Raw genomic sequence first — 12,725 nt, forward strand, 5'->3', positions numbered from 1 at the left:
TTTATGTCCGTTGAATCTAACGAACACTTGGGGTTTTATCCTTTCGTCTTCTTAAGTTCATTTTTCTGGTAATGGATTATCGTACTTTACAAAAGTTCTGGTCTGGGTCAGGTTGGAGGCTGAGAGCAGGCCATTCACCACTGACAGATGGACTTGTACCCGTGTAGCTGCTACATCAGGCTTCGGAGTGAACACCAGGCTGCCCACTACCGGGGGCTCTCAAGCCACTGTTGATCCAAAAAGGAAAGGGGGTTTTTTTTGTTTGTTTTGTTGTTTGGGTTTTATTTATTTATTTATTTATTTATGTATTTATTTATGTATTTATTTATTTATTTTTGGAGGGGTGGGGGTAGCCTTTTATTAAGTTTCCACTGGCACTTTAATTTTAATTTTAATTTTTAAAACTTTTAACGCCAGTATAATTAACACGGACTGTGACATTAGTTTCGGATATACAGTGGTGATTCAACCATTCCATACATTACAACCTGTTCGTCGTGATAACCGTTGGTGTCCTGATCTCCCCCACCAGTCCTCTTACAAGCATTTCTCTCGGAGAACCTCTTCCGCCGCCTAAGAGGAGGCAGGTCCCGGGAAGGTGAATTTTGCTGTGTCTCCTGCAGAGGGGGTGTGAGACGCCACTTCCCCGCCCCTCCTCCGGCGGCTCCCCTGCCTGTGGCGGAGGGATCATGCTTGCTGAGCTAATGTCTGGAAGACGTTCTGGGGTTCCGTGGAGGGGAAGTGGGGGCGGCCCCCTCGGGGATAGCTTCGCTAAGGAAGGAGAGCTGCGGCCGGAGGGGAGGGGCGGGGAAAGGAAAAGCAACAACTGAATCATCACTTCACCCTGGGGTCAGCCTGCTCTTGCGGCCTTGAACTGCCCAGCAAAATGGAAATCTTTGGGGCACCTGGGTGGCTCAGTCGATTTAAGCATGCAACTTCAGCTCAGGTCATGATCTCACGGTTCGTGAGTTCGAGCCCGGCGTCGGGCTCCGTGCTGACAGCTCAGAGCCTGGAGCCTGCTTCGGATTCTGTGTGTCCCTCTCTCCCTCTGTCCCTCCCCCAGTCGCTCTCACTCTGTCTTTCTCAAAACTAAACATTAAAAAAAAAATTTTTAATGGAGATCTTTGATGTGACGGGAGAGGGAGAGAGGGAAGCCAGTGCCATTCCCCCCTATCTGAGACTTTTCCCTTCCCACCCACAAGGCTCACACTTAATCTTTTTGCTCTTTTAGTCTTGATTTAAATGTGGCCCTTTCCTCAGACACAGTCTGTTCCGTCTGCCTACCTCATTTTTCTCCATAGCACTCATCATGCAACCCTGGGTCATTATGTATTTTATTGCAAGATAATATAATTAATTTAACATCATCTATTCAAACGTACGTTTACAAGAGCAAGGGGTTTTGTCGCTCCTGCTCGGTGCTGTATCCCCAGAGTCCAAAACAGTGCGTGATGCATGCTAGGTGCTCAATAAATACTTGCTGTATAAGTAAATGGACGAACAGGGAACAGTGAAGGGGCAGGATCGCAAAGGAGCCAGTTGTGTCCAAGGATGCATTCGGCCACGTCTACCCAACTGTCCGCCCAGCGGTTGAGTTGGAGCCACTGGACAGGCACAGTCAAGGGGAGCTAACCACCCTTTAACCAGCACCTACTTTACCAAGCACTGCGGTAGGTGTCCTATGTTCATTATTCAGCTTAGGGATCACATGAAGCATGTATGGTTAGCCGCATTTACAGACAGGGAAACCCCAGAGGTTGAAGAATTCCCACACGGCCACCCAGCCCAGTAGGTGGCAGAAGGTGGGATTCAGCTTAATCCATCCGGTTTCCACAAATTTCCCAGAATAGTCAATTGGCCGTAGTATCTCTTGTCTTTTTGCTTTTTTACCTGTAAGATGGGAATTAATTTTCCTGGTAAGAACAGCGAGCTGGGGAAATCAGAATATAGTTAGTATAAAATACGAACTTTGCACACATGCGGTTGAAAATTAGATCGCGTTGTTGAGTCACACGGACTTGGTTAAATCCAGCCAGTGGGGATGAGTCCAGTTTTCATGTAGGACTCTGTGCTTAGCACTGGCTTCAGTGTTGGTACGTATTGTGGTTATTCCAAATTCCCCGCTAGGCTGAGACCACAAACTCCAGACTCAGCATATTGTCTCTCATTTAGAAAATATTTATGGAGCACCTACTACGTGCTTGGGGTAGATCCATCGAGAGGACCAAGTTCCCTGCCCTTCATGGAACTTCTATTTTTGTAGGGAGAAAGAGGCAGGAAGTAAGTAGTCAGCAGCAATCCATGAACTACATTACATGGTGTGTTAAAAGGTAGCATGGGCTATGAATGAAAAAATTAGAGTAGGAGAAGGGGCTTGGAAGATCAGGGTGGAGGCAGGCAGGTTGCACTGTTAGATCGAGTGGTCCAGGTGGCTTTTGAACAAAGGCCTGAAGAAGGTGAGAGAGGGAGGGAACCAAGAGGTGTCCTGGAGAGCATTCCCATCAGAGAGTACAGAGCAACCGTGCAGGGATGGGAGCATGCCTGATACGCTTGGGGAACAGCGAGGAGGGAAACTTGGTGGGAGCTGAGTTGGAGTGGGGGAGACCCTGAGGGTAGAGACAACCTGATACCCCAACAGATGGGACATGGGAGATGAGCTAGAGTGCGGGGTCAGGGGTGAGCCAAGCCAGAGCTTAATCTTCCTATTCTCTCACCTTCATTCCCTTTTTATAAAAGTACGTGATGTACGTGAGAGCGGGAGGCTGGTGAATGGAGAGCCATCCACATGGGCCAGAGGGATTTGAGTCTGAGCTGGAGACACATCCTAGGGAGGGGGTGACATCCTCATGCTGGTACTGCAGGACTAGAAGAGGAGAATAAGGAGGTGAGAAAACCAGCCCAGGAGACTGGTGGATTGCCTCTGGACCCCGATTCCGGAAGTGGTCGCTCACCCCTCGTCCCCTCTCTGGCTGCCTCATTTTGTGACCGAAATTCTAGACCCTGAGGTAGCACAGAAAAGCTCTTTAAACCAGTTCTCTTTGAAGGGGAAGAAAACTACCTAAACAAGGAAATAAAGCTTTTCCTGTATCGTTGGCTCAACATTTAGAACTGACCTCTATGGCCATTGCAAGATTTTTAGTGCAGAGCTCTTAAAATTGTTTTCTAAAAAGTCGAATGTGGCAGACTCCCCCCGTTGCTCGTCTGTGAAGCTCTCCTGGAGACCGAGCACGTCCCCGCGCCGAGGTTCACAGCCAACGTCGTTTGCCTCCATGCAGCTGTAGAGGCGTGATTTGCACCCTTGCTACATTCGTGCATGCGTTTACTCTAATGGGCTTTGTGTGGTTGTGCTGGGCCTGGACGCCAGCCTCAGTGAGCCTCGCAGAGCCCCACATTTTATCCACTCCTGTGTTTCTGAACGTATTTCATAATATGTTGATATTTCCAGGCTAATCTTGCACAGCTACTGAGAGATTCTCAGGACCGAAATGCACATCTGGGAGAAGAAATTAAAGAACTTCAGCAAAGGCTTGCAGAAGTCCAGGGTGACAATAAGGTACCGTGAATATTTAAAGGGAAAAAGCTCTGCCGTGTAATTGTACACTAGAGGTTTATGTAGAGCACATCAGAAAAATGTAATGCAGCATTTGCTGAAAAATTTGTTATAGATTTTTACATTTGCAATGAAAATTCACAGTTTAGCATTTCTTATCTTTATTACATTGCCTTTGTGTGTGCACGCACGCGTATGTGCGTGCTTCTGGGTTGCTCTAAAATATTGCCACAACCCATTATAGAAGTTTCATTATGTTCAGCTTGGTGGTGAATAACATCGCGGTTGAGGGCAAAATAAAACCCCAAACGCTATACTTTCCCCCTTCTATACAAATAATGGATTTGTGGCTCAGATGATTTGGAATTATTCACATTCAGTTTTGAATTTTAAGCAGTCATCCTACTAATTATGTTCACATAACCAATTTATTTTATTGCTAAATTTGGCAATTTGTATGGAACATTGCTCAAAATCCGCTGCGTGGTATTAATCAAACTCCCCTGTTGGCAACGTTAATTATAAAATATGAACTCATAAACTCCAAACTGAATGTGTGCGCTCTCTCTCCCAGCTGAAGCTATGAACAGAAGTACAATTGAGAGAAAGGAAGAGAAACTATCAAAGTTTAATTCTGTCCCCCCAAATAATTTTCTGTTTGGCCACGATAGATTGATGTTCAGCTCCTTGCCAGAAGCAGCTCTCCTGATAGAGATGGCCACTGGAGTTTCACGCAAGAAAACTGCATGGCAGGGAGGAGGTCCTTTCTTGGGAAATGCCTCTTAAATGTTACCAAATTTCCTTGACAAATGGTGGAGGCATTCACTGTTTCTGGGAGCTGTTGGTTATTGGAAGGCGCCATTTTGAAAGACGCTGGCTCGTAAAAAAAAAAAAAAAAAAAAAAAAAAAAAAAATGCACGAAGTGTCTTGAGTTTTCCAGAGACTTCTTCATAACAAAACAGAGAGGGTTTTACGCTCCTGCTGGCTTGAGAGGCTCAGTCTGAGGGCCAAGTGGCAAGTCTTCCTCTGTAGTGTCTTCTCCACTTAACCTGCCTTTAAGTATTTTTTGAAACCTCTTGGATTTAACATATGTATTTGAAAAATTAGGCTTTACTATTCTGGGTCATGAAATTGGGGGTGGGAGAGAATGCCTAAAGAAGGGTTCTAATTAACACTGGACAAGCTAATCAGGCCTCTGGTATGGCTTTATTCACCACTAAAAGGATTTAAGTTCTGTAACCTAGGTGTTCGGTCCATAATTAAGGGCCAGACCTTCTTAGTCACTTCCTCAAGTGGTAACAGGAGGACAGGGTTTTCTAGAGAATAAAATGAGATGTGTTTAACAGTTTCCTTTAAACCCATGAAAATACTACAGGAATTTTGGAGACATAATAAATCCACGGAATACTAAAACATTTTGAAGATGGTATTTTTGGATTTATAGCCCTTCCTGATTGATTTTTTTTTTTCTTACTTTATTTCTTTCCCCCGCCCTTACATTAGCTCCCCCCACCCCCCAACTTTCCTAAATATACCTTCTGCTTCTCGTTTTGGTCACTTTTAATTCTGTCACCTTTTAGACACGTGGTATTTTAGGGATCGATGTTTGCAACTGGTATTTCAAGGGAAAAGAGGGTGCGTGTGAACGTGACTGTGTATGCGTGCACGTGTGAGTAGGTGCAGGACTCAGTCTGGGGATGTGCATGCATGTGCACCAGTAGGCACAGGTCCGGGCCTCCTTTTGCCTTGGCACAGTCTGAACTTCGTGATTTGTTTGCGCTCTGGGTCTTTATTCCAGTAGCTGGACACATTTATCAGACTTTGTTTTCTTGCTCAAGGTTTGGAATCTAGTGACTCATATTCATGGCCTATGAAGTAATTCGCCTGCCAAAAGGTACAGGAAAGATGTCATAATGTTCAGCAGACCCCCTGTCTCAGTATCCAGCCTCTCCTCAAAAAAACACCAGCTTCAGTGAGCCCCAGAGGTTCCATTTATTCTCATTTGCATCTAAAGTTATAGGGCTGATTTGTTTCAGATCCCCGTGAATCATAGCCACCCTCCCCCCACCCCCACCCCCACCCCCAGTTGTCAACATGAAAGCCAGATTACTCATTCGATAATGACACCAGGCATCTTGGGAAACTCCGAGGCCCCTGTTCCTAGGTGTGTGGTGTAGAATGGTTAGCCCTTCATTTATTTTTTTCTAATTCATCATGTCACTAGCTGCTTCAACCTTTCCATTGCCTTCCAAATCCAGTCCAACCTCCTTGCCATGGCGGGCTAGGCCCTCCAGTATTTGGCCCCTACTGATTTCTCCAGCCACATCTCTCGCCACTAGTCACCTCATGCTTCAGCTCAGCAGCACTAATTTCAGCCCCTTTGTTGAGCTGTACTGCCTTGTGCCTCAGGGCCTTTGCACCTGCTGTTTGCTCTGTCTGGGATTCTCTTCCCTTTTACTCTGCTCACAAACTCCTGCTCATCGCTTAAGTCTTAGGTCAAATGGAGCCTTCTTCAACTCTTAGGGGCCCACACTGCTCTGCTCTTTCCCCTCTGCTTACGCTTGTGTGGCACCCTCACCCCCAAGAGTAAGCTCTTTGCAGGCTGAATTCCTGACTGGTATACTGCAGTATTGCTAAGAATTGGCGCTCTGAGTTCCTGATACGTGAACATTATTTGATAAATCTTTATTGAAGACATGGAGTGGAATAAATGAATGAGTGAAGGAATAAAACAAATGAAGGGAATGAAAAGGAGAGCAAAAACGTTCAAGGAAGAGGAAAAGGGAGATGTAAAGGAAAAAGCATACAAGAAAATATGCAGACTGAGAAAACAAGCCCTGGTCGTCATCAGTAACTCTATTTGTGGGGTGAGAATAGTTTAGAAATTTGGAGAAAAGCAAACCGCTTCATCCAAATAAAAGCAAAAGCAAAGCAAACCCCAGGTATGAGACCTTGGGAAGCCCTTGTGGAGAGAGCAGAGGGTCTGAGGCTGAGCCATCGTGGGCTCAGGGTGAGATTCCTGCTCAGAGGTTGGCTCAAGCCTGTCAAAATCAAGAACACTCAATAACTGCTGTTGTTGGGCTCCTGACTCCTCCCCCCGCCCCCTCATTCCAAACAGAAGGGCCGATGGCATCATTTTATGAGCAACTGTTAAAGTACAGGATTTTTATCTCCAAGTTGCCATTTTAACTGATGATCCTTATCCGTATTTTGGGAAGCCCAGATTCTAGATGTTAAGTACATTTAAGAAACAAGGTGATAGGAAATTACTTGCCTTGGATATTTTAAGGTAGACTAATTTTTCCATTTGTTCAGCTAGAGCCTTGTAACCCTATGTGCCATAAAGCATTTTCAAACAGCCTCTTGAAAGATTTGTTGCCACCCTGGCTTATAAGCAGCTTAGCCCTCCCATGGGGTGGGGAGGGTGGGGGTTTCCGTGATAGGGTTGGGGGGGGGGTCCCATGATCAAATACCACCTGCCATCTCTCTGAACTGTGCCCAAGAATTTCTCGGGGCTCCTGGAGGGATGCAAACCCCTCATCCGAGCTTGAAGAGAGGTGTGAAAAGGGAAGCCTAGTGGGCACCCTCCATTTCCCTGATAATTCTAGTTCTGAAAGGTTAATGAGGAAAGAGGAGGCACGTGGGGAAGCAAGGACTCACACTTTTACAGATCACCCTGGGAAAAGCTTTTCATGGGTGGTAGATTGCCCCGGGCTCTCAGTGAGTCAGTCTGTGAGGCATAAGGACCAATGATGCGGAAAGACCCGGATGAGGCCGGGGCCTCCAGTCTCAAAAAGCAGCCCGCTGAGAGAGAGCCGTAGCTTTCCTTCTTACCTCAGAGGTCTGCCTGCTCCGAATCTTCTGGCCACTAAGAAAAGAGTGGATTCAGGCAGAGGGGACCGGGAGGAAGAAGGGGTTCTCTGAGAAATTTAAGGAATGGTAAGAGGCAGTCAGGAAAACTAGCAGAGTGCATTTGGATCCGATAGCCAGAAGTCAGCTGGTAGACCAGCTCTCTAAAAGAGGAAGCCGGGCTGATAGTGCCTTGCCAACTTCCATGACAAACCAGGAGGCCACCGAAGTGAAGGCACTGACCTGGGAGTTGGAAAGATTGGCACTCCTGGAAAGGCCAGCTGCAGCCTTGCCCCTGTCAAGTGGCGTCAGGAAATACAGCCCAAGGGGTCCAACTTTGGAAATCAGGAGGCCCCAGGTTTATATTCTGGCTCCACCAGTTACTGTTTTATGGGCGCGAGCAAGTTGGCTTTCTCCCCTGGCCTCAGTTGCCTCATCTGGAAAATGGGAGTAACCGCACCTCTCCTAGATTTGTTGTTAGGTTTTATCAGGTATTTCATCAGTGCATGGTTGGGGAATGGCTACACCCCGCTTAATGCTCTAGCAGCCGTGGATACATCCAGGAATAAGAAAGACAAGGTGCTCATTCTCAAAGAGCGTATATTCTAGTTGGGGAGACACACGGTAAGAAAATAAAATACATAAGATCATCAGACAGTGGTTAGTGCTGGGAAGAAAGCAGGACGATGAGATTTAACGTGTGTGCGTGCGCGCACCTGTTTGTAAGGGTGTGGCACCCAGTAAGTGTTCCATAAAGGGTTAAGTGTTGCTGGTATTTTGGCATGACCTGGGGCCAGATTGGCTTACAGTTTTTTTGTGCGGGTATGCCACCAGGAAGCTCAAGGTCTTTCTTTCTGTTGATCAACTGTTTCCAGCGCACTGGGTACATGCCTCCCAATAGAGACAGAAACTGTGGTAAAGAGGGTGGCACCTGCAGGGTGGATCCCCCAAACTCAGCACTCCTTGTGGCCACCCCAGACTTTGCCAGCACCAAGCATTACTGCTTTGGTACAGAGCTTCTGGAAGCTTCCTTGCATTTTGTGTGCCCCTTGCAGGGTAACCACCTAACAGAATGTGCCAGGAACAGGAACTCAGGTTCCCATTGAGCACTTGGTTTTCTTGTCCACTTGCTTTTATTTTTCTTCATTTTACAGATTATGGCACTTGGGTGCAGAAGAATAGTCACAAAATGCAAGTGTCCAAAAGCAGGGAAGTTCAGGTGGACATCTGCTCCCAGCAGTGTTCCACGTCCACATTTCCTGGGCCCCTGCCGGCCACTTTAAACGTAGCTGTTTGTCATATTGCATAGACACGAGGTTTTGCCCTTAATAATGAGCTTTATGTTACACCAGCTGACGGTCTTTAAGCACCTCTGTTTTATCTGGCGTTGGCACCATAAAACGATGGAGCCCTTCTGTGAACATACCTCTATTGACGTGGGACTTGTGGATGGATTCGGAGCGCAAACCAATTAAGTCAAAGCCACGAGCCAATAAAGACAGACCAATGAGCATGCAGGTGACTAATTAAAGTATACTTTGTTTCAAAAAAAAAAAAAGATAACAACAAATGAGTGCTCAGCTGTGGCTGTTTGTAATGGTCCAGGATGAGGAATCAGAGAGCTCTTTGTAAACAGTTCCTCTTTATGCTTCAGAGGAGCAGAGAGATGTCCTAGTCTGTAGGAAACCCAAATGAAGAGAGCGCACTAATGAAAAGCTCTTACCTTGGGGCATTATAGAAATTAATTACAAAGAATTAAAATGAAGGATGAGAGCCCCTCACCTGCTTCAGCCCCACCGTATCCTGCTCTAACTGGGATCTTGATAGTGAACTAGAGGCAACGCTCAGTTCAGCCAGCAGCTGATTCCCTAATGTTCAGGATTCCCTAATGTTTTGCTGTCAGATGAATTAGACACATTTGGTCTCAGAGACTGTATTTGAGTCCATGCTGCCTTATTTAAGCGTGTAGCTTGGGTGGCCCATGAGACCGGTGGTTTTGAACAGTCATCCCATAGACCATGTGCTTGTAGTTACTTTTTAGTAGAGAGCAGGCTCTGAAAGCGATCTCATTTTACAGCCCACCGTATCCAAACTACACTAAACTACCAAGAAATTGAAGCAGCCTTAAAACTGCTCGGTGGGACCCTATAAAGATTGTGGCTCCGCGGTCAGTGTGTACCGAACTGTCCGAAGGTGATTCGGGGGCTTCCTGACTGTGTGATCTCGGGCCAGTCGCTTGACTTCTCTGTGTCACGGTTATTCTCATCGGTACAGTGGAGATGTCAGCAGTACAGCGGATGGTTCGGTTCAAATCATTTCACCACGTCGTTATTGAGGACCCAACCACGTGCTCTCTGGATAGGGCAGGAAATAGTGAGTCCCTGCCTTCACAGGGCTTCCACTCTAGCAAGGGGAGATGAACAGTAACCAAATAAATAAATAAATTGGTATTTCACAGATCCGGAGATGCAGTTTTTCACATTTGAACATCTCTGACCTACAGTCACTGGTATCATGTTGTTACGATTGCCGATTTTTATTCTTTTTCGAGACACGTCATGGTGGGTCTTCAACGTTGATGGAGTTTTATATTTGATGAAGCACAGCATGAGATGTCGGAGGGTGTTTTAGCGCTACAGGAGAAAATTACTCAGAGCACTGTGGAGTGCAGCCCGGGGAAAAGACGGGTTGGTGGGGGGAGCACCGCTTATATCGGGTGGTCGGGGAAGGCGTATCTGTTCACGTGCCCTTTGCCCTGAAGCTGCAGGGCGTGTGGGGGGAGGTGGTCAGGTAACCGAGGGACGAGGTGCAGAACCCGGAGGCAAGAACAAGCCTGGGATGATAAAGTCGTGGCAGGGAGGCCATTGGACCTCTTAGGAGAATCACATATGAGAAGTTATACAAACGGTTAACACAGAACTCGCTCCGTCGGGGGAATGCTGTGCAATGGCTGCCATAGTCGCCGTGGAGAGAGCCAGCACCGCATAAACTCCAGAACCCTAGACTGCCAGCCAGGGTCGACCTCCCAGCCCTGCCATTTACAAGGTTGGCAACGTGGGCAGGTCGCTTCACCTTATCTGAAGATGGGGATGTCACAGTACCTCCCCGGGTGCTTGCTGGAATTACCTGGGTTCGTGTGTGTCAGCACCTAGGCCGGGGCTTGGAGTGTGGGAAGAGCTGCATGTGTGTTTGCTGTAAGTCTTAGGAGACTAAGACCTTCGGAGAGGGAGCACTGGAGCCCAGGAAACCGAGCATGGACTCCTCGACTTCACGGCCTGTGTCAGCCTCCCTCGGGTGGCAGGGGAATCTCTCCTGTAGAGGACACGACAGTATCTGTCTCCTGGAGTTGTGACAGCGTGGAACGAGAGGCTTCCTGTGTTTAAGAAGTATTCAAGGACCCCTACGGTTAAGCCAGACGCCGCTATGGGTGCTGGGTATTCCATTGCGTGTGATAAGGGAGGCTCCCGCTGGGGTGGAGCTGACGGTAGGGAGGGTGCAAGAGACTGACGAGATCATTTCTGGTAAGTACCATAAAGACAGTGGGGCAGGGTGGTGTGAAGGAGAGCCATGTAGGGATGAACGGCTCCAGCAGTGGTATCCATGGAAGACTTCATAGAGGGGAGTGACCTTTGATCTGAGACCTGAAAGAGTTGAAAGGAGTGGGTTCTGGACAGACCAAGAGGATGTGCAAAGGCCCAGAGGCAGGCACAAGCCTGTGTGTCTGAGACATTGAAAGGAAGCCGGCGAGGCCAGAGAACAGAGAAAACGCAAGCGGCTGGAGATGGAATCAGGAGGCAGATGGGAGCAGCTCACGTCCTCATGTTGTGCCTCATCAGCCCCGCTGAAAACTTGGGCATGGATTCCAGTGCAATGAAAAGCCACTGACGATATGGGTAAGAAGAGCTTCTAGCACGTTTTTGGGTACTCAAGTTGGGTGCTGGTTAACTGGGAGACGCTGATATACATAGACCCCAAAGAGCTCTTTTGCCTCTTCTGCCTCGTGTGGATACAGCAAGAAGATGGTTGTCTGTGAATGAGGAAGCAGGCTCCCACCAGAAACTAAATCCTCTAGAGCCTTGAGCTTGGACTTCCTAGCCTCCAGAACGATGAGAAATGCATTTCTGTTGTTCAGAAGCCACCCAGACGATGGCATCCTATTATAGCATCCCAAACAGACCAAGGCAGGAATTGGTACCAAGAAGTAGGATGTTGCTATAACGAATACCTAGAAATGTGGAAGTGAATTTGGAACTGTGTAAATTGGTAGGGCTGGGAGAGTTCAAAGTTGCGTGTTAGATAAAGCCTACGTTGCTGTGAATGGACCATCACGGGCGATTCTGGTGAGGGCTCAGGAAGAAAAGAGGCGAGCTGCAGAGAAAGCCTACATCTTCTTGGAGAATACCGAAGTAATCCTGAGCAGAATATCGGTGGAAATGTAGACAGTGAAGGTCATGGATGATGTATCGGAAACTGGGGGGGGGGGGGGGGGGGGGAGGGCCTTCTTTGTTATGAAGTAGCCAAGAACTTGGCTGAACTGTGTTCGAATCCATTGTTTTATGAAAGGTAGAACTTGCGAGCAATAAAATTTGGTATTTAGCTGAGGAGATCTCTAAGCAAAGTGTTGGAGACATGGCTTGGTTCCTCCTGATTGCTTATCAATTACAAGAAGAAAGAAATGATTTGAAGATGGAATTGTTAAGCAAAAAGGAACCAGAACTTAAGGATATGGATAGTCCTCAGGCTATCTGTATTGCAAAAAAAAAAAAAAAAAAAATCATCAAGCGTGTGGCCAGGTGACCATTTGATAAGGAGATTTGTCCTGATCAACCGTCTCAGACAGAAGCCAGGTGCTGTTTTTCACGACAGTGGAAGAATGACCATGAAGGCACATCTGAGGTCACCAAGTCTGCCTGGTGTGCATGGGCCTGGAGGTCACGGCAGCCTACACCTGGTTATAGAGGATGGGGCCTCCCAGAACTGCAAGGCCAGCAGAGAGCCACCGTGGGGCTGTCCTGCCAAGTCATGGGGTCACAGAAGTGACATTGCCATCCCAGTGAGTCCAAAGGCAGAGCATCAAGCCAGAGAGGATTATCCTTGAGCCTTAAGGTTTAACATTGTTTGCTCTGTTAGGTCACCTAGGACCTGTCACCTCTTTCTTCTTTCCTAGTTCTCCTTTTTGGAATGGGAATGTCTATCCTGTGCCTGTCCCTCCTTTGTATGGTGGAAGCACACAGCTTGTCTGGTTTCATGGGTTCAGAGCTGGAGGAGTTTACCTCAGGTCAAATCATACCTAGAGTCTCACCCATATCTGATTTAGACGCTATTT

General features: G+C 47.3%; 1 protein-coding gene across 5 annotated transcripts in view; it reads left to right on the plus strand.

The window, feature by feature from the left end:
* CCDC149 (coiled-coil domain containing 149) overlaps window positions 1-12,725 on the plus strand; it is a 92,440-nt gene that overhangs the window by 45,187 nt on the left and 34,528 nt on the right. For all 5 annotated transcript variants that reach the window (XM_042984842.1, XM_042984844.1, XM_042984845.1 and 2 more), the window contains one exon: window positions 3,446-3,553. In XM_042984842.1, the coding sequence (XP_042840776.1) occupies window positions 3,446-3,553 (108 nt within the window). The remainder of the gene's footprint in view (window positions 1-3,445; window positions 3,554-12,725) is intronic.

The sequence above is a fragment of the Panthera tigris genome, chromosome B1 (genome assembly GCF_018350195.1).
Source record: "Panthera tigris isolate Pti1 chromosome B1, P.tigris_Pti1_mat1.1, whole genome shotgun sequence".
In the NCBI taxonomy this organism is placed as follows: domain Eukaryota; kingdom Metazoa; phylum Chordata; class Mammalia; order Carnivora; family Felidae; genus Panthera; species Panthera tigris.